Source organism: Gymnogyps californianus, chromosome 2 (assembly GCF_018139145.2).
Source record: "Gymnogyps californianus isolate 813 chromosome 2, ASM1813914v2, whole genome shotgun sequence".
NCBI classification, from domain to species: domain Eukaryota; kingdom Metazoa; phylum Chordata; class Aves; order Accipitriformes; family Cathartidae; genus Gymnogyps; species Gymnogyps californianus.
The window spans coordinates 153,083,688-153,109,292 of NC_059472.1; the positions used below are offsets into that span (position 1 = coordinate 153,083,688).

The 25,605-nt window shown below is 34.4% G+C and overlaps 1 protein-coding gene across 5 annotated transcripts in view; it reads right to left on the reverse strand.

The window, feature by feature from the left end:
* Positions 1-626: 626 nt before the first annotated feature.
* Positions 627-25,605, reverse strand: part of CUL2 (cullin 2) — a 52,455-nt gene continuing 27,476 nt past the window's right edge. For 4 of the 5 annotated variants that reach the window (XM_050890649.1, XM_050890651.1, XM_050890648.1 and 1 more), the window contains 15 exons: positions 23,579-23,675; positions 23,377-23,487; positions 21,932-22,094; positions 20,628-20,752; positions 18,957-19,064; positions 16,662-16,721; positions 16,140-16,268; positions 15,947-16,033; positions 15,282-15,434; positions 14,803-14,880; positions 11,172-11,238; positions 9,742-9,944; positions 7,161-7,262; positions 6,328-6,444; positions 627-1,557 (listed from right to left, as the gene is read on the reverse strand). In XM_050890649.1, coding sequence (XP_050746606.1) covers positions 1,426-1,557; positions 6,328-6,444; positions 7,161-7,262; positions 9,742-9,944; positions 11,172-11,238; positions 14,803-14,880; positions 15,282-15,434; positions 15,947-16,033; positions 16,140-16,268; positions 16,662-16,721; positions 18,957-19,064; positions 20,628-20,752; positions 21,932-22,094; positions 23,377-23,487; positions 23,579-23,675 — 1,732 coding nt within the window. In that variant the 3' untranslated portion in view covers positions 627-1,425. Of the gene's footprint in view, positions 1,558-6,327; positions 6,445-7,160; positions 7,263-8,761; positions 8,856-9,741; positions 9,945-11,171; positions 11,239-14,802; positions 14,881-15,281; positions 15,435-15,946; positions 16,034-16,139; positions 16,269-16,661; positions 16,722-18,956; positions 19,065-20,627; positions 20,753-21,931; positions 22,095-23,376; positions 23,488-23,578; positions 23,676-25,605 lie in introns of those variants that run through there. The other variant, XM_050890652.1, reaches the window with a different exon arrangement.

A 25,605-nucleotide genomic window follows, 5' to 3' on the forward strand; every position in this document is an offset into this window, starting at 1 on the left:
TCTGTGGACTTTTAGTAGGTGATGAAATATCACAGTCTAAAAAAATAATGCAAATAACATATATCTACATATATATTTTTATATGCACACAAATAAAATTTGGCAAAAATAGAACATTTGAGGTTAACTTAATATTTATCCTGTCAATGATAATTGCAGGCGTAGCCATGAGGAAGCTCTTTTCTGCAGCAGGCATTCAGTGTGTTCACACTCATAATGCTCTTGAACTCCAATTACTTCCAGTGGTAGAGTTAGTACCTTTTAAAATTATACTTTGCTTACGTGAGAGTGAACAGTCACCACGCCACCCCTGATGAACAACACAGGACATGAAATAGCTGGAAATCTAATTGCGGCAGAGGAAAACAAAATATGATAAATACAACCATGTGAGTCAGGAGGGAAAACAAGAAAAAACCAGTATGGGCTTATGTGGAAACAAACATAGGTACCTATCCATGTAGTGTTTCTACCCAATGCATTAATGAAACAACATTTTTCAATTACCAGTCTGCTATATTCTTTCCCATTAACAGGGTGGTTTCACAAGCCACTGAACTATATCTTTGATGTCGACAATAACCATTCCTAACTCTTTGTGAGCTACACTACTTAAATCCCCTCAAACATCTGTTTATTTTCTCTTGTAACGTATTCCTACAGTGTGAGATTAACAGACACAGAGTAGGCCTTCAGGCACTAAGAATGTAAATTAGCCTAATCTCAAGAAAACAAGATGTGCATTTAACCATAATATTTTTTTATAATCACATCAAACATAACATACTTGGTATTCAGTTTTATATAAATTAGTTCTTACGTCAGGTCTACTTCTGAGGTTATCCAAAACCCAAACACATAACATTATTTTTACTCTTCCAGGTCTGAATAATAGTTACAGACATTAATGCTATATCCATTTCTACAATCATTCAAGACACATTATATAACTTTATTTTTTTATTTGACAAGCAGCAGTATCATGTTTGTCATTTTTTTTACATTTTAATGTAGATACAATTATTAGGTTATCTGTCATATTACAATATTTAGGGTTTTTTTTGTTTTTTTTTTTTTTTTTTACTTTGTCTTAAGATACATTAAAAAACATCGACTGCAAACGTGAAAGGGAAGAGGGGAGAAAAAAAAAAAAGCATGGTACCCAACCAATTTTCCACATTTCAGCAATACTTCACTCATTCTTTTAGTAAAGTTTTAAGAAATGTCATAATGACATGAGCTTGAAATATCTATAGGCATTTTCATTGACGCTCATGACATGGCACTGGTGATGTTGTAAACAGCAGAAAAACAGGGGCTGCCAAGTGACCAATTATGGAGGCACAGGCCTGCCTCTTCCCACAGGAACACACCAAACAGTGACAGCAATGATCTCCTTACAATCATACCTGCAGGATAGCAACATCATGCTACATAACTGTATTCATCTGCAGAGGCCTGGCTTCGTTCTATGTACTGTTTGTCTATCAGAACTTCAATACACTTCTTAATCATGCTGATACTTGGGTTAAACCTAGCTCTTGATTGGCTAATTACCTGCAAAAGAAAGACATGGGTTTTTTGTGTTATTTTTATTTACGACAGTTATAAATGCTATAGAAATATTCGCTAAGGGCTTTAAGGCAAATTCAGTGTATTTTTCTTTTAAAGACAGGATTAAACAAACCTGGAATAGTTCATTTATAACAACCAACAAAGCATCTCTATACATTAGCGTCAGGACACTTAAACTGACTGTTCAGCTCATTGGTTCAGTTTGCCTGCTTGCTAACCAGATTTTTTCAGTCCTCTTGCTTGCTTAATTTGTCACTGTACAAATGAAGATAAATATTCAGGTTAAAAATTAATCTAATATTAACACATTTCTTCACTATTATCACAGTTTAAGCAAAGTGAAAATTTTGTAAAACCATATGTCCCTTTCCATGCTGGCTTTGCTGACTGACTTCTCTTCCTAGACTAGGTCGCTTTTACTTCTGTTTATGTACTTTCATTGTTCTGGAATATTTAATTTATGGACTCGCAAATTTTGTTGGAGTTACGGCAGTCTTACTTGGAAACTAAATGCCTGAAGAATGTGTTAATCTTAGTTTTCATAATAGTTTATACAACTCTGAATAGTTAAATTTCACTTGATTGTCTTTTTCAAAACTCCATCTAAACTTGAACACAATTTTCTTCTCATCCATCACCACTTTTGTTATCATAAAAAGATAGAGAAGACGTTTTCATTTAATAAAGATTTGTGAAACTTGTGTTTTCTTTATAACATTAAAAAGACATGTTTAGAAGACATGTAAGCAGGTACACAGCAAATTACCAAAAAATCTGACTATAATGTTATAATAAGACCTTATTCATTCTTGAAGAGCACAGTTTAAATATATTAAAAATGCAACCTATCCTCAGAGATTCTACTGCACTAGACAATCAAATTTGCAAGAAAAAATAACACTTCTTTTTCAGGAAATTTGCTGAAAAGCCCTAGATGACACTTCTCATCACAAAAGACACAGCCCAAGTAGTAATGATTTTCTAAAGTTACACTACTTCATTTCTGTTGCAGCTGCCAGGATATGAGATGTGAGCTGGATTTGTTGTGTTTTGTCTAAGTTCCAGCCCATGTAGTGCTGTATACCTGGTCCTGGAAGGCACTCGAACTGCTCAGCCGCCTGGAAGGTGTAAATGGAGTCCCCCTACCACTGACCTCCTTTCCTATACAATTTGAGACAATCAGGATGAACCTCTCTTTCTTCAGTCACTGAAGATAGACCTACGATTTGGCAAGTTCCATCTGGCTATGCTAGAACTTTGTAATACATACAGTAAAAAATTATTTATTGTAAAAAAAACCCAAACCATATATGCACATTGTGGCAGAAACTGCCACTGCAGGCAAAACTTTAGATGTCTCTTAACAGTTCTCAGTTTTGCCCATTCTCTTGTAGAGAAGAGGGGGAAATGGTGCATAGTAACAGAATATGCATATCTATTAACTTGGAAAATTTTTCAAACAAAAGATCTTACTACTCAAGTGTCACAATATATTTTGCCTGTAGTTTCTCATTTGTTCTGTAAAGAAAGTGATTTTTATTTCAGCTGGATTTCCTGTTTTCTTTACAACTTTTCATGGCTGGCTTTGTCCTGGCTCTAGAGCTTGCTGGAGCCCTCTGTGAGCCAACAGACCTCACCAGGTAGAACTCACCCAGCAAAGCAAACAAAAAGCTCAAAAGAGCGAGTTCTGTTGGGCTAGCAGCCAAGGGTCTGGTACGTTCCACAGCAGTACAAATGAGAAGAAACTTGATTTCACCTAACTTCAGCCCTACACTCAAACTGATTGTCATCATCGTACTTCATGTATTTACTCAGGAGAGAAAGAACAAAAGACAGAATTTTGTACTGCTAAGGGTTTTTTTTGTTTTCTTTTTGTTTTATCAAAGATAATACAAATAAGAAGGATGGATAGAAATACCTGATGGTCAGAATAAAAAATTTTCTGGGAACGACTGCATCGACCTTTCCCCTCCACTACTCCCACTGACCTTATTCATTTTAAGGGAAAAGCTACCTCATCCTGCAAGCAACTGCAGCATGGAGCTAAAAGTAAAACTGTCAGGGCATATCTAACACAATTAACAATTCAGCAAAGACCACATGCTAACATATACAGGTCTACCAAGGGCCTTGAGTATTTTCTTGGACACCTCACCCTAAATAGTCTGCTGTAGTCTACCTGTTAGAATCAGCGCTAACTACATTACGGCTAGGAGTCTTTCAATCATATCTCTAACAACAGTATAATTCTGCCCTTATATCTTAGAAAAAATATTAATGAGGTGAGAAAATATTAACCATTCAGAGTAAACAGACTTCCTTCCAAAGGATTCGTTCTTACTCCTCAAGAAGTCAGACTAGAAATTTTAAGTGAATACATTATATACAAGTATATAAACATAACCATAAAAGTAACAATTTCACCATAATTAGTAACAATATCGCAAATGAATGTTTTAAGAAATAAAAAGGCTCTTGACAGTAAATCAAATCTTACTACAAGGTTAACAGGAAAAAAAAAGGAAGTTGGACAGCCAAGAAGTTAGTTATGCATAATCTAAAAGTTTAATAGAAGTGACAATTATTCATTTTTCAATAAAGGTCAGTCTAGTGAGAAAGCTGAGCATGTTCAACTCGGAACCACCTGGCAGTTTGGCCTTATTCATACAACATGAAGGAAAACAAGTTACTGAGATCAATGCAGACATCATTAGGTAAAATTTCCACTTAGCATGAGATTTCCATCTTTGTGTTTAAGCAGTAACTATACAAAAGCATGTCTCCCCACAATTTGCTCTAAAACCTGGCAATAATTTCTGAAGTGCCTAAGAGTACATCTATACCACAGACTGTAGAGAAGACACCTAACACTTTAAAGAATCAAGCTCAGGTCTCAGTAACAGTTTAGCTGAGGCAGCATGGAGATTGGCACAAACTAATTCAGACTGCAAAAAAGAAGGAAAAATTAACCCTAGTGGATTTTTGTACTGCTTCACCTTATTGCTTGAGGTTTCACAATTGCTCATTTAAGGCTACATCAGGTCCCCACACTACACTGCAGCATAGATATCAATTATTTACAAGCCTAGCCTTCAGTTTTAAATGCTCTAATCCATCTAGGATGTAAGTAGTATTCAAAATTGAGAACTAAAGACTAAATGATAAAGGGTATGATTTTCAAAAAAGTGTAATAAATTTAGTTAAAAGCTAAGGTAAAAAACCAATACAGGTGGATGTGGCTGGTGATATGTGGTGTGATGGAGCACCAACATTACTCTCTACTTAGTTTTTAACTGAGTAACAATCAAAATATCCACCTTTCTTGCAAAGCATGAAAAAACTCCTGATGTTAATAGACCATACTATTCTGCAAGAGTACTGCAAGAGCAAAATGCAGCAGAGGCATGTCAGAGAGTGTCCCCTGAGTTAAACAAAGGAAGAAGCAACCAGAAAGGATTTTTTGTTTCCAAAACATAAAAATTTGTAATCTATTCCACCCTTATAAACTGGTCTCAAGCAAAGTACACTTCGAAAACTTTTTTCTAAGAATTTGAGAGTAGGGAGAAAAAAGTATTTTCAAAGGTGAAACAGGGCTTGCCTACCATTTTCTAGTTTTAACTGTAAATTCTTACAGGATTTCATCATAATTGCATCGATGATTTAAGTAACAGGAAACCAAATAACCAAAGATTTTCAGAATAATCAGGACCTATGCTGCCTCGTCTTTTAGATATTCAAAATCAGAGTTCTTAAATGAAGCTTGCTTTCAGAGTATTTGTGTACAAGCACTATTTCAATATCCAAAACCTTTAAGATGTCTCACACTGCAAGTTCTGGGCTTACAAGCTCTCTGCAGCTGCTTATTTTTTTTTAGGAAATAAAAATTAAGTGGCAGGTGTGGTAAGCTGTTTCCTCCAATGCCACGAGACAAAAAGCACACAGCAGATCTCAAAATGACTGAATGCCTCTCCATCTCCATGCTCAAAATGGTCAAATACAGCAGGAATCTTTATTCCTTCTCCCACCAGTCCGCTCCGAGGCTATCCAACAAGGCTCAGGAGACACAAGAATGAATTAGACTGAAGAAGGAACGCCTTGGAATGCTGAGAAAACTAAAACTGGGAACTGGTTAGTAGGAGCAAAGGTTAGGTTGGAATAAGAAATACAATTAGGCAGGCAACTGGCACAGATGGGAAAGTGGGAGAAAAATGAAAGAAACAGCACTTCCTTCCGAGCCAGTCTGTGATAGTTCACAGATCATTAATCTAGAATCTAAAAAATCTAGACAACTGTACCGCTTAATGGAAAAGGGAGATTAAGAAGTGCATGTCTACATACTCAGACAAATTTTAAAATTTAAGCCATGAATTAGAATAAAATCACAACTAGAGCTCAAAATTGGCTAGGCTCTTCTGTGGAAATTCCACACCTAGAATATCCATACTCAGATTTTCAATTGAACCTATAGCTCTGGCAATGATTCTTATAGGATACAACATCTGTCGGCATAGAACCAGCCAAAAGGAAAGAGCAAACACAGAAGCACTTAACGCTTTAGTGCTAAGACACGTTTACAAGATTGAGGGATCACAGCTAGTGCTCCAGTACTGCAGTTTAAACTAGACTCCAATGAAATTCTCACTAATTTCACTGAGGTATTAGTTTTGACATGGGAGAATTTTATGTCATGTTTTACCCAACTATCCTGAAGATTTTCATCAGGTCATACTGAAGAAGAGGATTTTATCTTACCTCCTGAATAAGAGCATTATGTCGCAACACTTTACGTGCTTTCATGATACGGACTATAGCAGCTTGAAGATACATTTTTCTGTCTTCATCTACAGCACTTCTGGTCTGCTCCATCTCCTGCGATACAGGAAGAACAGCAATGCTTAAAATATAGTAAGATCAATAAACACCTCATAAAAGTATCTTGAATCTATACTTTTTACTTTATTAAAAGCGGTCATTTAATACAAAAGTCTAGGTGAAGTTCAATTCCAGGCAAAGTGCTTCCATAAATCAAGAATACCAGGTTTCATGAAAATCAGCAGGAAGGTAGGAGACATGCAAACCAGCATTTTTGCTCGGGAGAAAGGCAGGCAGAATTTACCATAATGTATTGAGTTTGGCAGCATACACATCTCTTGTACAAAATCCTGTCTTAGGAGATACAGAGGGAACACGGACTATAACACTGGAGTTAATTTTAGTTGCCAAAGGACACAAAACCATAGGAAAACAGAGTTGATTGGTTCTGCTGTTCCTGGTATAAACACCACCACCAAAAAAGTCTCATTAGGTAAGAAAAGCTAAATGTCAATCCCATTTGGTACAAGAGGAATAGCTCCTGTTTATCTTTTTCTTCTACTTTCTTATTCCCTATTCCATCTTCTCCTGCCTGTATTTTAAGTACAAGAAAAATTTGCAGTGCTTAAGCTTTAAACTTAAACAGTTTCTTTACAGTGATATAAATCTTACACAGGGACTCTTACATCTGCTTACACCAAATACAATAAATTTGATTTTAGAAAAATAAGCTTCCTAAGCTGCTCAGGCTAGAAACACTAAAGAATACTTGCCTGTGGCGTGTCTTTCTGCATTGATGTAGTAATTTTAAATTTTGTTCGTTTACTGCTGAAGTTCATATTTAATGAAAACGTAGACTCTGCCTCTATATCTTCCTGCAATAAAGAATCTTTTTAAAAAATCAGAAATGGAACCAGAAAATGATAACAATTTACTCTGAAAAATCAGTTAGGGCTTGCATACATACAAACAATTTCGGATTTGTAGCTGGAAATTCTAAAATGCCACTTGAACCAGGTCAATTTTTTAAGCTACAGTTTAACTAACCCAGAAATCAAGTCTATTTTAGAAAACACTATAAAGAACTCTGACATACATGAATTTTGTTAACAAGTCAATATGATTAAAGCAATTTCTGTTTTAATACTTTGACAGCTTATCTTAGTTGCAAACACTCTCCATTTAAACTCATTTTCTCCCTGCAAAGAAAGTAGGATTTGCATTTATTTATGGCAGAACCTCAAGAGAGCGAGCTGTTGCTTTCACAACTATTACTAATGTTGCCTTCCAGAACTTAAGCAAAAAATCTAAGCATTTTGTTATGTTATAGCAGAAACAGTTGACAAACTTCAACTTCTCCAGTTCCACATCTATCTGTACATTTCTAATTTTTTCCTGTCAGAATCTCATTCTTTTCTACATGTAAAAGTCCATTTCTTTCCATAAATGGTAACTATTCCCTGAAGTCCAAACACCTTTACATTCAACTAACAGGATGACCTGACCAATCTTTGCAGTTCCCAGGCAATAGTCTGTACAAGTATTATCAATTTCCAGCAGAATAAAGTTACTGGGCTTCTTAGACTGAGCTTATTTATGTATCTAAATATATACTCAAAACAATATTAATAATAATTTTATATTCTGCATATTATTTATTATAATATTTTATAATATCCAGGCATAGTATAGAAAATTTAACATGAAAGGGCAAAGATCAACAGCTTTAAAAAATACAAGCTAACATTAATTTTAGCATTATTCTGCTTACATGGTTGAGTATAAACCAAAATAAATTGTGTGTTGTGCATGAACTCAAAAAGCATGATTCTAATGAACCAACAAAGATTTTGCCAAAAGTTTCTTTTTTTCTTTCCTCTTTCAAAAAAAGAACAAACAAACAAAAGCAAACTACAACATTTAATATACTGTACTTTTCTGTGTGGCTCAGATACAGGTAAAGAGAAGTTAGTGTATTTAATTTCACTGCTTAAGCCACTAAAGTTCACTGGCTTATTCAATAAGTAAGCTGATAGACTGTCTACAGATCTACTTTCACATTGCTGGATGGAGTGCGCAGAAAACAGAATTAGCAGAGATGTTTGAATACAATAGCCTGGAAGTTAAAGAACCAGAAAATGCAGTGGTAAACATTAAAAGGTAAAAGGGTTGGAAAGCTGTATCATTCACTCTTCAATGACATATGCTTAAAGAAACTGGGCAGACATTATACAACAGACATAAATAAATGTAAATCCTTTAAATAATGGGCAACTTTCTAAGATTATGAAAAATCTCACTGTTTTCTGTAATAGCTCCCAGTGTTATATTTCACCCATGGTTTAACAGACATCTTCCCAGCCACTGTTCCAACCTGAGCTCATTTCTAGATATTGAAAGCATGTCCTATGCTTCAGCCAAGCATCAGATCTTCCTTGTGATCTCACTTTCCATTTTCTAATATTTTCCTGGTTAAAAAAAAAAGCAGCTATCAGAGCAGCTTTGGATTTCTTCTCGTAAGCGAAGTGAACAGCTTATCTCAGTTTCTTCTCCCTGATACTGTCTCAATAACAGGCTTTCTGGGCTAGCTGGAAGCACATGCTAAAGTTTGTATGGTATGCACAGGTACTTCTGTCGTGTTTCTTACATAACAGACATCTGTGCCCTTCACTGCATGGGAAAAAGGGTAACCGCTTTCACGTAGGTCATATAGAAGTATGAGGCAGAGTCAGAAACAGAACCTGTATCAACCATTGCCTTAACCACAAACAAAGCTCAGATATTACTGGAATTCCATGAAACTCATGGAATGATAGAGTTTGGCAAATTGCAGCAAAAATCGTCTCACACAAGCCCTCCTTGCTCTCTTTCCTCCTCCCTCCTCCTCCTGTAATCTGACAGCAAGGAAGAACATGGTTGCTGTTACTTTCAGTCTCTTAATCCCACAAATATTTTTTTAGGATCTCTGTAAGACTCTTTGGTTTACTACTTGGGCTCCTTCCCATGATTCAGTACAACTTTGAAAGTGGTGTATTTAAAGAGTATTCCCCCCAACAGCAGTAAGTCTAAAGCCATATGGATGAAATGCAACAGACACAGTAAACAGTCCTAGCATTATTACCTTTTCAGCATACCATGCTGTTATAGGCATAGAGAGCCTATATGACACAGATAGTCTACTTCCTCCTGTATCTTTCCTTATAAAGACAGATTTATAATTGTTCACAAGGGTCAATAATACAGTTTAGAAAAAAACCCAAACAGTGGATTCTTTCATATTAAAAAAAGCCCTCAACAAATATTAGAATCACAAGACTGAAAACATGAAACTTTTTTTATATCATTACTGCATACCTTGTCTGAGTCATGGTTGATCATTTTGACATCAAGTAAGGATTTGATGGTTTTTGTCAGTTCCTTCTCATTCATTTGTGTACTATCCTGAAGCTCCTTGTAACTGACAGTTTCACTGTTGTTGAAGGCAAGCAACACTGCCATTTGGTATGTTGTGACCATGGCTACATAAGGTTTGCACAAATAATTCATTTTTACTTCACCTGTAATGATACAAGTAGTATTTTATAAACTGATGGAATGTGCTGAAAAGTCATCTGAAGCCTAACTACTAGAGCTCCTCATACATTTCCAGACATTCAATTCATACCTAAGTATGCATTTAACACTTGGAATGGGAAGATGAAAACTGATGTTGTGAATTTACACATATAGAATGTGGCCTGCAACAAAAAAAACCCTGATTAACTATGAATACTACAACAGTAGTGTTTTTAATAAAAAAGGAAAACTACAGTGTTGAATTTGAATAATGCAATATAATTTGTAGTAATAAAAAAAGGAAATTCCAAATAGCCTCAACACATTGCAATGCATAAACTTCAATTACCAATAGCTTACACAGAATCACAGAACAGTGATTACAGGAAAGTTGTTCCAAGGAAAGATTTAAAAACAAAATAAAAGACTTGTCCATTAAAATTTTTTCACAATATTCTTATATTCTTTACATTCCCCTGAAATTTAAGAAGAAAAAAAAAAAAAAGGAAAAGGAAAAAAAACACTGAAGAAATCTGCCTGAAAACAGATTTAGATTTTCTGTGTGAAGGTCAGTGTGAGTTAATGGCAACCTTCTATTATCAGAACTAAATTTTCATTACATTATATTATTGTATGCTAGTCTGGTTTTCACCTCCATGTAATATGCTGTGGTGTGCAGTTGCTAAAGCCTGATACTGAAAGCACTTGAAATAAAATACAATTGACTGATACTTACTAAACTAAGCTACAATTTTATATATCTCTTCTAAGATGTTTTTTAACGTATATTTCTATGTAGTAAATATAAATATAAGTAAATATATACACATATTTACTTAGCTACTTACATTATCTGAGTAAAATAGTATAATACGCATTCTTAAAATTATTTAATATTGAGCTAAGGCACATCTGACACTACAGAAACAATTCCAGGGCAATTGTTATAAACTCAGCAGTTCTGCAGTGTTGTTTTGTAGTTAAAAATGTACAATTCTAGTTTTATTTGGATTTAATAAATCACAGATAACATATGCAAGTTTACAAAACATAAATTTTGGAAATACTAAGCAGCAAATGTTAAATTAATTTCTAACGCAAAATAAGTCAGTTGACTTTATATGCAACACAATGTTCCAACTCCAAAGTCTGTTGCCATTTGAAAAGGACTTTTAACAAATAATTGTCAGGTGTATAGAGCATAAGTTTAGCAAAGCACTTATTTTTACCTGTACAAAGATAATGTAACCAAGTAAGCTTCCTTCCACTAAAATGCTGACTGTAAAATAATTCAAACTGCAAAACAAAATGAACTTCAATTAGTCACACATATAACTACTTACAATAGTTTATTATCACACTACCACCCCAGTGAAGAAATAATGGTTTTATGTTCATCATATTGGATGCAAACATTGCAGATCAATTCATGACAGCATTTTCCTTTAGAAGATGGGTGATGACTGAACATCAGTCATTTACTGAACTACTTGGACATATTAACATATCACTTGATGACTAAATCAAAAAGATTGTTGACACATTCATTCTCAAAGCATAAAATACTGTAGTTAAACAGTGTTCCAAAGTATCAACTCTACTGAATTTAAACAAATTTCTAGGAGGTTTTAGCAATCAATCTTGTTAAGTTTTATTATTCTGTTCCTTCCAATTCCATATAAAAACAAGTGTATTTTTATTTTTTCACCTAGGTGAAATCATTCTATATTCCGTGGCTTTGATATCCTATTTAAAATCAATTCAGAAAATCCATTTTACTGATTTTTTTTTTTAACAACATCCTTCAAAAACCATAAACTTTTAGTTAACAGGTATTTCCCACAGTCAGCTACACATTGACTTTCATGACGAATCTCATCTTACATTCCTGAACATATTTTTAGCAGGAATTCCAAAAGAGCAAGCTTCAAAGTAGGCACAGGTTTTGCCACTTTCCAATTTGGGTTTCAGGCTAGACACAACTACAGAGTTTGCAAACATCTCAGAATCAAGAAGTGACTACAGATCCTCGAATTTCTGTTGGAACCTTCCAAAACCTATTTTCACAAAGAAGCACGTTTATGATTTAGGAAGTAACATTTCAAACTTGTACTGACACCCAAAAATTGAAGCATCCCCTCAAAATCAGTATTTTAAAAATCCTATATGCAAAACTAGCATTAGTAGTAATGCTAATTTCTTCCTTCTTTTTTTGATTTTTACATGAATTTCTTGTCATTATGAGAAGTGCTACATCAATCATTCTGGGAAGCATTTTTTCCTGATATTTAAATTATACAAAGACACACAAATACATAGCAGAACAGGAATATGAAAAAAATTACTTGTAAATAAGAAAAGGCCTTAAGAACAACTTAAAAATTCCTCTCTTCTTTAAGAAACAAAGTTTTTGGTTTTGTGCAAGTGAAAATTAGCTATGCAGTTTGAAATCTGGCACAAAAGTGCACAAGTGTGGCTACTGTAAATGAAACCACTTTCCAGAAGACTCTAGGAATGCAATTCCTAGAAGATTCTTTCAAAACTATATTTATGTACATCTAAATGTCATTTTCACCGACAGAATAAGAGAAGGAAGGGCATAAATGACCTGTGGAATGTGATAAGAAAAACCAAATTTACAGAGAAGCAGCAAAATCATCTTATTCTCATATTATATATAATCCATCAATCCTGCCATTCCTGGAAACCAGCAAGCCATGGAGAGAGAATAAGAAAAAGCCCTAGGAAACGAAAGGAAGCACTGGATTTTGAAGAACAATTAAAGATATTCCAGAATGTTTAAAAACCCTTTTTGAGGACATGGCTTCCAGCTTACTTATTCTGTGGGCTAAACTGATGCAAGGCTTGTAAAAATCAAGATTTTATTCTAACATATGTAATGTAAGAGTCTGATCATTTTGCTTGTAAGGAGAAATACAAAAATAGGGATTTTTAGTAGCATTTTAGTAGCTATGGCATTCTCTTGGATGTCCTCTGAAAATAACTGAAATTTGGCTGAAAATCCAACAGAAAAATTAAAATATAAATCTGACCTTAATCCTACATATTAGCTCTATAACCAAGAGGAACAAATCAGACTGCATATATTGGCAAGTGCCTGCTAAACCTTAGTTTTAGTATTTAAGCTTCCTTTTTTTTTTTTTAAAAAAAAGAAAAAAATTCAGAAATTTTGCTCTCATACTTCCTATCTGAAAGAAACAAGAAAGTGTGGCTTGCAGACTAATCCTAATTTGAGGTCTAACTACTTTCTGGTAATGAGAAAAACTTAAGCAGATTCAAAGAACCTTTCCTTGAAATGGGATCCAACCTCCCTAAACCTCACGTAGCCAACACTGTGTACACATCAATTTGGCTTACTCTGATTTGGTCTGGCAACTCTGATTGACGTTGAAGGAAAATACAAAAAGGGGGACTTTTGACCTCTTTACGGATCAGGCGTTTCTGCACCCACAAGCTTATATGGTACGAAAATCAGCATTTGTACACCATTCAAATAAATATATATTTATAGGAAGCTCCAGCAGTCTCGGAGCCTGAAAAAGCTGCTAAACAGTTTGCCCAGTTACAGAGGTACTCCCATACTTCAGAGTGCAACGGCAAAATGTTTTTTTCTTTCTAAATCCCAGCCAGAATCCTGCAAGAACTCTCTCTTCATGGGTCAAATGATCAAATTTGACAGTAAAGACAGATATTGTCAATTTTTCAAAGACTCCTCAAGGTCATGTTCTGTTTCCTCAGGGAATTATGAGTATAGTTTAGAGCATTAATTCTAGCTAGGTGACACATGAATAAGTTTGCTCCCTCAAACTGGCAAAACAGTGAAGTTAGGCAAGCAATCCAGACTCTGAGCTGCTTCTGATACGCAAGTTCGCAACTGTTTTCCAACTGAGCCACAACTGACAATACTCCTATTTTAAGCCCACAAAGAACACCAAAATGTCATCAAACACCTTCTGTGGATCCCACAGTATGGGTTGGAAACTATTATATTGCTAAAACCATGTGCCACTTAATACAGCAGAAATAAAAGCAGAATAAATAGTTCCAATACTTAGTAGTAATACATGAAAAAGCTCCTTCACCGCAGAAAGACATTTGCCATTATAATTTACATCAGATAGCAACTTAAGCTATAAAAACTGCTTTAAAAATCTCTTATGTTCAATAATATGAAATTTTTATTGCCTAAAATGTACTTCACCATTAAATCAGTTTAGCAAAGGTAAACACGCATATTCTGTATTTTAACACAAACATTGTACAGGTAACATTTAGAACACAATAATATAATCAAAAGTAATAAAATATACCACCTCTACAAAGCAGAAATAATCACATAAAAAGAGATTATTTGGCCAAAGTAAAACCTTTACTGCTTTGAGAATTCATAAAATTAGCTTTAAAGAAGTTTGCATGAAGCTTGATTTTGAATGGCTCCTATGAAATATGGGACAAGAAACCTGCATCTGCATTTTAATCTGCTATTAAATCTGTTCAGATTTAATATTAGAAACAAAATCTTCTTTTATCTAAATATTAGGAATTGGTTTTAAAGCTAAGAATCAACTCAGTTCATTTGATTGTATTCATTAGCATCTCCCTCATCAATCACGAAGTGTAGAAGAGAGATGTGAAAAACAAAGAAAAGCCATGCACATACATAAATTCAGTATGTCATTTGGGTGACCCTTCCAAATTTCAGATGGACTGGAAACAGGATAGCCATGACTTACAAACAAAATGAAGCAGCTCAGGTTTTTCTCTGTTAGAGTGATGATCTTTTATTTAGAGTTATTTTACATTTTCTACATGTTTACAAGAAGCCTCCTACTAACCTACCATCTGTACACTTTTTTCCAGTTCCTGAGGAATTGCAAATGTAGAAGAAGGAGCCTGAGTTAGAGGCCATGCACCAGCCTAAAGGTATCAGGAAAAATAAAAGTGTTAACATTTTCGTATAACATACATGTTGAGAAAAAAACAACACTATTAAACAGATCTATCTATAGTGTATATTATGCCATAAGACATTCAATTTACACCAGAAGTTTTACTGCTCATTTTTTACTGCTCATTATGCATGCCCCACTGAGGTATTAATTCAAGACAAGAACACAAGGCATTTTACATCACTATTGTTTAGTGTGCTAGTGGGTTAATTTTAAAAAGAAACAGTAGAAAAATAAATCATTCCACAATGATCATAAGGTGTCAGTTTCCATATGAGAAGTATTCATAGTTCGAAAAATTGTTCACTTGTTATCAAAACGTAAAAATTAAGTACAAATAACTCAATAGTAATAAACATACATTAGTACCTGTAGAACATATATCTGAAAACTAATTCCCAAATCTATAATCGTGTCCTGGTTTTTGATAAAGTTGTTGAATTTATTGTTGAGATCAGCACTAACACTCATGTCTGTATACATTCGATGGAGCTTGCTGGTAAATTCATAACCACAGGCTTGCTGTGAAGAAATATTGTAACAGGTTTCACAGTGAAAACAGTACTTACTATTAAATTATGCATATTCACTACTAAAATGTGAAAATCTAGTCAGCAGAAGTGTTATAATATTTACAGAGAACACTAGTTGCAATAGAAAACAAACATTATAAAAGAAAATTATCAAATTTATCTTAGTTTCACTTTCTATACATTGATTTATACAAACAATGTTATTTTATAAAATTGAAAGATAGAGCTAGTTTATGAAAGTCCTTGGCACTTTTATAATGTAAATATGAATTATTTGAACACACTTAATAAAACTACCCACAACCTCATAAAAATCTCAAAACCCTAGGTGATTCTTGGCCATATAGCTTTCATAGACTACCAAGAAATTAGCTTTTCCTTTCAGCTATTGGAAACAGGATCTACTGATTGCGAAGTTATCTCTGGCACCCTCTGCTGCTCCCTCTCAACTTTACATACTCCTATGTTTGTTTATTCTGCATTAGAAGAATATTACATTACCTTTAGTTTATTAATCATGGCTTCTTCAGAATCCATAGACATAGACAAACCATGAATTAATCTTTTTGCCAACATTCTGGCATAGAACTGCATAAAAAAAAAATCAGATACGAGGATTTTTAAAAGCATAACTACATTCTTCAAGTATACTTTAAATGTAACATTTTAACATTTAGTGAATATCAAAAGTTACCTTTTGGAATACATCTTTGTCATCAATGTATTTGAAAACAGTAATGAAACTTGTAAGTTTGTCTTCTACTTCGTTCTCTGTCATTCCTTTTGCTGATTTCTTCAACAAGTTGTCACAGTACTTGGCCAGCTCAAGTTAAAAAAAGAAAAACCCAAACCTACTTGTCAAGCTTGAGAACAAATGTATGCCAAGGTATTCCAAACTTCTACACAAAAGTTAAAGCATGAAATAAGTCACAGTCTACAGTCTCATTTCTATTACAAGGGCTGTATTCATAGGTAAACAATACATACTACATCCACAGAAAATACAAATTCTGTATCAAAAATCACAACTGCACCAATTTTGCATACCCACAAAATGTGTGTGCAGCTTAAGTTATTTATTACTACTGAAATACACACCTGTGTATCTGGCTGACTCAGTGTGAGAAATGGATATTCATGTGATGGACCCTCTGCCAATTCATTTGACAGTTATAAAAAAGTAGTATTACTTTCTACAATAATATGTATCACTTACCAACTCAGGTGCTTTGCAGATTGACTTGGGCTCCCTATAGTTAACTACTGATGTCAAAGCCTACATAGGAGCAAAGAGAAAAAATGTAAATTACTTAAAACTTTTTCTCTTGTGAAATTTGAAGAAATCAAAAAAATGTTCAGGGCAAAGACCATCCCGAGACCCTATAAAACCAAACTACACAAAAGGGGATCAAAAAAGAAACACTGAATAAAAGGGTTTGAATTACTGCTCTGTGAGAATTTGTGTGTTGAGCATTTTTAAGTTGAGATTTAAGTAAAAGCGGACAGAGTAGAGGAACAGAAGTTAATTGCAGAAAACAGGAGAACGAATTAAGTTCCGATTAGAAACTTTAAAGTATGAAGATTTTGGTATACAGCAATATGTATGGTCCAAAAGTATGGATGGAAAGAAACTGAGGAATAATTGTGAATAAAGCATATTTGAGCAGCAGCACATCAACAGCAGCTTACATGAACAGCACGTATTTTGAGCTGAAAAACATACATGGTGTGCTCACAGCAGTAAGAAAGGAAAGGTATTTTGGTTGTTGGATTTTTTGATAAAGAGGAGAAAAAATATTGTTGAAAGTGGAAATTTGAAGCAGTGCAGTACAAAAAAATATGGTAGCTGAAGAAAACCTGAATATAATGAAAAAGAAAAGGAAGGAGATAATGCAGTTTAGAACTGGAAATTGTAAACAAAGATATCAGAATCATCAAGATTAGTTTCTAAACTATATATCACATTTAAATTAACATTTTAAACTAATACTGAGCCAAAAATATTGCATGACCATAGTTCCTAGGAATTACAGTTCCATCTATGGAAGGAAAACATTATTATTATTATTATTGTTATTATTATAAAGAACAACTGACAAACAACTCTTTTGTACAATGCCTCAACATTCCAATATTTGATAATGGGTCCCTAGAGTCCCTACAAGAAAGGAATGCATGACTTGACAAGAAATAGGAAACTCTTTGAAACTTAGAGCACTCTTTTGCAATAATACTGGAGGTAACAACAGCAGTTTTGATATCCACCATGAAAAACTGACAGCAGATTAAGATTTTAAATATTTATTGTAATAAAGATCACCGAAGTGAAGAATTGATGTATTTAAGGAAAAAGTACATTGCCTAGGTGCCAGCAAATGTAGCTGTCAGTCTCATATTACTCCACCTTCTGGTACAGGTCATTAATTGCAATTGAGACAGAAATGTATTAAGGTACTGAAATAAGTATTGTTTTAAAATACTAAATAATTATTTTCTCAATATCACAAATACCGATGGGTAACTACTATTGATATTATTACCGGTATCTTCATCACTATGTCTTTCCAGATTAACCTTGGCTGAAAATTATCAAAGCTTAGACTATGACCCTAACTACAAACTGCAATTACTGTAAACACCACAAAAAAGCAATGAAATGTATGCATGCATGCTATGACAGGAAATTATAGATAGGAAAGTAGTAAGTGCACTCTCTAGGAAAAAGATCAAGGATATACGGGAAACAGTGGGAAATTAACAAATGGATTAGATAAAATGTACTTGTTTTTTGAGCAGGAGCCACTCAATCCCTCAAGAGCCCAGGCATGTTTTGCAGAATTTAATACTACTACTACTACTGATGATGACAGTTATAATTAATTATTATTATTATAATTTATAACAATTAGAACTGTTATCTTCAATACCTTCATGGCTCTGCATTTCAAAGAAAAGAGCTGCAAGCCTCCTTCCCTAAACAGGCTTATTTAACTTCAAGTGCAGTTCTCTCCTGCAAAAAGTTAGCTATTGTGACAGTGATTGAAGTAATGTAAGTTTCCAGATATTCTTCGTAGTCAACTTGATAAATCTAAACACAGCTTCTATGTAAGTAATACTATCAGCATTCAGAGTTTAAACATTATGGCAGCAAGCAAATTCAAGTTCAAATGCATGTAAGAGTTACCAAACTTCCCAAAACCCACAATTTGTCTATTTATCATCTGAACTTAAATTTATATTAAATGGGTCAGCTCCATTTTTGTGTTTTGAATTATGATTAAAAGAAAGGTCTGTCTTTCAGAAAACACTTAAGTATTGAAGTGGTTTCCTTTGTACATATCTTCTCCCCTAACACTGGATTGTCTTTTGTTTCATTGCATTTCTAAAATAGAAAAACTGTGTAAGAACTCTATCTTTGAACATGTGTTGATGCCCTGAAGAATTTTGGTGAGCCTGAAACAGGGTCCCACATTTTGTTTTCCAATGCTTTTTTTACTTAAGTAAAAGTTACCTTGTCAAGGGCACTCATGAAGTGTTGATCACCATTCAAAACAGTGTTGATGAGTTGAACAAATTTACTATGTACTTCCAAAACTGACTCCACAAACTGAGTTGGCATCTAAAAAAGGTAAATAAAACAGAAAGCAAGTTAATGAGAAGAGTAGTATTATCTACATTAGTTGTACATTTTTTCCTAATTATTCTTTTTGATAAAAGCTAAAATCATAGTGATTAAGTCCTTGAGAGGATTGATTCTGCATTGTTGTACTCTCACAATACTGTGCTTGAGCATGTTTTGGAAACAAAAGATCTATGGCTACATTTACAGTCCTGCTATCAAACATAGATTCGAGTCTACACTGCTCTCATGCTGCCTAATCTTTTCCATCATACCCTAAAATCCTTTATTAGCCCTTTCAAAAATCATTAATGCTAACATGTAAATACAGCAATCAAGCCAATAAGCTACTGAAATAAGTAAACTGCTGCTTCTCCTACAGAGACTGAAAATCTGGATTAACCCTTTGAATTTCCCTACATAGGACAGTTACCTATCAAATTTAGTGTGCCACATTTCAGCATAACATTTTGTACAGAAATGACTAATATGAATTAGAGGAGTTCCTATGCAGGCAAGCTGGCAGGCAGCAATGCAACAGTGTGCAATGCACTGGCTGCATCACATGACTCCACAAGTGCATTCTCAGGTCACACATTAAAAATATTTTGATGACAAAGTACTTAATCCACACAGCGGAGCAAGTATTTCACATTTTTAATTTATCTACATAGGGTTGTGAATGTTCATCACCCTCATTCATTTCCCTGTGTAGACACTATTAGCTTGAAAGGATAGGTTCAATAAACTTACAAATAATTTGAAAGCAAACTATACTACTAAAGACTTCAGCCCATTTTCAGTATGCACACAGGAGTTACGGAAGAGTAAGCACTCCTGTGCAGTCAATAAAAGAGTGAATTTACAACAGTTTGTATCTATGTATTATTATAGACAGAAACACTGGATGGCTAAAGTCACCAACCTAAAGTGATCTAGACATCAAGATGTATACATGTACAAATATAATGCCAAATGGAAGTTTGTTTGTTTCTGAACAGCAATGCTAGAGGAACAAAAATGGAATTGAGTAATTCAAATACATATGAACTGAAAAAAGTTTAACACACTTTAGTAAAATAATTAAGCTACAGTATTTTCAGAAATTACACGAAAATATGAGACTACAAAGTTATTAGTGAAAAACACCACACTGAAATCAGGACAGAATGTCAAGTCTTTACAAATAACATATAATTAAACTAAATGGAATCATTGGTACCTAACGTACCAGAACAGCAAATGCCACTGACTTAGAGAAATTCAGGAAAAAATACATACATGGAACAAAAGGACCTACTTGCCATGACAGCATTAAACAAACAACAATGAGAAATATCTAGCTGTAGTCGTTTCTGGTTAGATCACAACAATCAACTCTCAGGATATATATGTGTTGCACAGCTAAGCGTGCTGATTAGAAGTTACAATTTATCCATAATGTTTCAAACCAATTTCATATAGACAAAATTAAAAAAACAGAATAGACTAAAAAGAAAAGGATAAACATTTCATCAGGAATGTTAATCAAATAGGTAATTTCAGCTGCCTGAGGAAACTCACATTTTCCTGAGAAAGATTGCTGGTTGCTCTAAGGCCCTCATCATGGATATGGTTTTGTAGTTCCTGAATCATATGAGGTAAACCACTTGACACAGCACGAAGTAGAGTATACATATTTGCCATGTCTGTAACAGAGATACATTTTTATAGAATATGCTTAGAAACACTAAAAATCAACACTTAATATAGTATCATAATTTCACACAGAACTTTTCAAAGACTGAAACAAGACCAACTGTTTTGAAAAAAAATTTTAACATACACTGGATCACTGACAAAAGAAAAAAAGGAAAGAGTAGGGCTAATATCAGTATTTACTCAGTACTGCCATTGTGACTACCTCACTCTTCCAATACTGCTTATTTAGGAGAGACTCCAAGAGGAGAGGTGGGCTAGTAGGGAAAAGTATTGTGTCAGTTTATTTTAATCCTTGGCCTCCCTAAATCTCTCTTAGCAGCAGCTGACTAAAATCAGTTTAGATATCTTCTTGACTTTTTGTTTTCCTCCAGTGGTGGCTTGAAATTTTTCTCAGGTTAGAAAAACTGTAAATAAGTAACTGCTATTTTTATGATTTTCCACCCCCCCCCCCCCCCCCCCAAAAAAAGGATACAAGCTCTGATCAAATTTGCAAAACTCTCTGGAAACTGAACACTATTATGAGATACAATTTAAGTTTCACTGTGAAAAGTAATTTGTTTCACATAATAGATACCATCTTCCATGCAAGAATAAGCATTCTTTCAAGGGTAAGAGGCATGTAGTCATCAGGAAGCATAATTTCTTTAGTCAGGCAGGGAATATAACTATAAGAGCATCTGCTTCTGTAAAAAGGATTTGGGAAGAGAGGTCACAAAAGATTCAGGACAATAAAAAGTGGCTATGAAAAGAAGCCAAAATATTTTTATAATCCTGACCTGTCAAATGATGATGAAGAAATCTGTAAAGACAGAGCCATTGGTTTACAAATGAAAACACAAGCATAAAATATGATCAATTCTACAGGACACAGGACTTCAGTGTGTTTTTAAGCCGACTAAGACAAGGAAAGAGAAAGAGTATTGGCCAAAAGAAGGGTTGTTAACAGTAAAAAGAAGGTTTTGACTATATATTTGGAAGAATGAAAATGAATTACATGGTAAAAGAAAAATGTCATTCAGGGTTTAATTGGGCTTTCTAGATCAGTAACATACATTAGTTGAAAATGCTTAAGGGCACAGAAGGTCATTGAATAAAGATAGTAAGTTGCAATGCTAAATGAGTAAAACAAAAATCACTTCACGCTTTTTGTGACCATTGAGACTTACCACTTCTTTTCTCTTGTCTGATAATATTGTGACATTCTGCATGTAGAAACTGCAAGTGATCAGCTACCATTCTCTGTTGGCATTCATGAATCACTTTGCCATATGAGCTGGGATGCAAGTATTTCCGACACCGCATTTCTTCATCTTTTAATCTACCTAAAACCTACAGACAAGTTTTTAAACTGAGAGCTGATGAAATAGTAATAACCAATATAGAACCATGAATATACAACAGTACATGTATGTAGAATGAGAGACACAAGTAAGTAACAAAGTTAAAAAAGAACTTGTCCGGGATGCTGAAAAATTAAATTTGCTCTTTTGAATCAGGCTGTTGCTGAATTAATATACAATCTTCTACTCTGAGTACTGACTAGGCTCAGTCACTACTAGATGTCTAATAGGACTCAGTAGTTCTCTTCTCAAAATTTCTTCTTCCCTTCAACTTTGTGAACAGTCTTCCCCAATTTCTCCTACCACACTTCTTATTCCTTCTGAGAAAGTTTTACCGCAATACCTAATTATATGACTATAAGAATCACTTTACTGTTCCAAACCCATCTGCTTGTACGTAAACATCTGCTCAAAAGGTATAGGAGTACATCTGAGCTATTAATAAAAACTCTCTTTCTTAGGCATTATCATAAAGTTATATGAATACTGACATAAAAGTACTTATATCCAGTGAATATGAGGGGAGCCCAGGGAGAGTAGTGCAGCTGCAGACTGCTAACGATAGACAAAATGAATCTGCATTTCTTTTGGTTTAATTGAAGTCTTAGCCTGTCCCTGAATTACACCTTAGGTGTGCAACCATCAGCTTATGCTCCTTATGGTTAAAAGCAATCTCACAGCCTTCTCCTCAACTCTTCTATCTTGTTAGTGTGGACAGTATAGCACCAAGGACTGATTCCTAGTCTTATATTAATCTTTGCTTTCTCCATCAAGATATAAGAATTACCAGTAATTTAACCACAACCTGACTTCATACACCACAAAGCAAAACAAAAGAAAATCCACCTCAGAATATGTCATTTTTAACAATGCTCTGTAACAACTCTACCATATAGTCTTCTCTAACCATTATATTGCTAAAACTCTCATCTTATACTATTACAAACAAAAGGAAAATAAGGAAGTGAGGAAGCAATACTGATTAACCCAATATGTCTTTTGGGTTTTGTCCTTTTTTTTTTTTATTATTTTTCCATGTGATTGATTTATCATTTATTATGAAATATTTTGAAGCTGACAGTCCATCCATAGGCAAGGTTTGTAGTTTATATTCAGATTAACCATGCCACCAAAAAGCATAGTTTAAACTGCACGAAAGCATACAACAAAGAACAACTATGGGAATGGTACAGGAAAACGTGTATTAAAATTATCAGTAAATTGATAATATTACATTTTAGTTATTGCATGCGTACAGAAGAATCTCTTACCTTCTCCATGTACTGTGAGCAATTTGACTCTTGCAATAAATTTGAAGCTTCTTGTTTATAATACTCCCCTGTTTCATTCAGAAAAGGACACTCAAAAATTTCCTGATAAAACTAAAAGGGAGAATTTTTTTTAAAGGACAAATAATACATATACTAGATTAACATTCAGAATTAAAAACATAAATCAGCAATGTGTATCTACCTTTAGGGGGAATTTTTTCTTATACTGTTCAACATGAACAAAGGAGTTAATAACCCCATGGATTACTTTCTGGTTTGGGTCTTCTCCACAGCGATCACTGAAACAGGCAAAGCAAACATTCATCAGAATGTAGGTATCTAGTGTAACTCATCTGATAGTTGAATGAAATAATATTGGATGAAAACATTTTCCAGTAAATTCCTCTGCTTAGATTGGACAAATTGAAGAAGATTAATCTTAAAATAAAAACGCACTCTTCTTTCTCTCCTATACATTTAAATTGTTGAGATAACAATTCATAAACTATTCAAAAGCATTTGCAGGTCATGAAATTTCCAAGTGTTTGCTAAGGATATAAGTATTCCAAATTACATACCCTAAGCAAGTACTTTAAAAATTACAATAAGTTCCATCTTGTACCTGTAGCCTTTATCAAGCAGACTACCTTCACACTCCTGCCCCTGCCAAAAATAATAATTTTTGCCAACATCACACCAAAAGGCATGCTATTTTCTTGTCTGAATATATACTACTCAACATGTAGATGTCAAGTGGGACAAATAACATACTTGGCATATCATCACAATTTTTAATCATACATTGGAAAAGGAAAACCTTATGTTTTCCAGTCAAGTTCTTAGCTTCAAATGAGCAAGTTCAAGTGAAGAAAATATTTTGTCATGTTCAGTTGAAAAAAAAAAGTAATTTTAAAAAGTGTTTTGCATGCTAAAAACATTAATGTTCACTCCTTTGCAAAGACTGGAAATAATAGACCCACACTCAGAGCAGCAGAGACTTTCTTAAAACATGAACTGTTCTAAAAAAAAGACTACCTTTCACATACACCTTACAAAGAAATAAAAAATATTCCTTAACTCCAAAGGTGTTAAATAGGACTAAAATATGATTTATAAAAGTATATTTACACTTAAGCATCAGCAGTTGTAATTTCAAAGGTTTTCCTTTTTTAAATACATATGTACACATATATACATGTATATAGAGTAAGAACTTTTACTTTACCCAGACTGCACTGAAAAGACAAAATGAGTTCTCTGTTAGAAACTTATGTTGGTATAGGAGAGTCATTTACATAAGTGATTTAAAAAAAATTAAAAGGAAAAAAAAAAGTAAAGCCAGCAAAAATACTTCAAACCCAGACATTACCATATACACATCTAGGCTGAGGGGAATGGGGGAGAAATAATTTTGCTAATTTCATTCATTTTGGTTTGGAATTGATAAAAACTCCAGAGGATGCCCATGAGCTAGGGAGGTTTACTAGGACAGCCACACCAGCGATCACCGTATTACATATACCAGACTGTATTCATATGTTCACACTATTAATTATGTGTATTGCTTTTAAATACTACTGTGTCCTAAGATCTGAAAACTTAAGCTCATGATGGGCAGAAAGAACTAGCTCTCTAACAGATTATGAGCCGCCACTGTATGGTTTATGCAGCTTGGTCACCAGTTACAAATGAGCCGACCTAATGGGTAACTGCTCTAGCAGGGACAGTCTGATTTTTTTTTCCCCGTGGGGGACAGGAAGGTTTCTTCTGGTTCTGGTAGCTGAACCAATGGAATAAATTTGGGTTTGGGTACATGTAATCACACCCTGCTTTCTTGCCAACATCCCTCTGCTGGGTCTGGTTATATGATGGCAGAGGCAGCAGCACGTCACAGAAGGGAAGAAGTGTAACACCAGACCGGGCCTGGACCCAACTCCACCCTGGAGGAGCCCAGGACCATGGTAAGCTGCAGGATGCATGCAGCGTGTGAACACAGCACCATGTCATGGAGTGCAGGAAGCTACATAACTAAAAGTTAAGCATATTACAAAGCAGGGCTCTGTCAAGAGACAGTCCAGTCCACCTCTAGCATGCAGGGTTCTGGACCTGGAAAGATACTGGTGACATAAACACAAGAAGCATTACTGTAATAACAGATGAAGACCCAGCTCCCCTCTGCTCAGTTCACAGGCCACTTCACAGACCTTAGCCCACACAGATGTGGGAGGA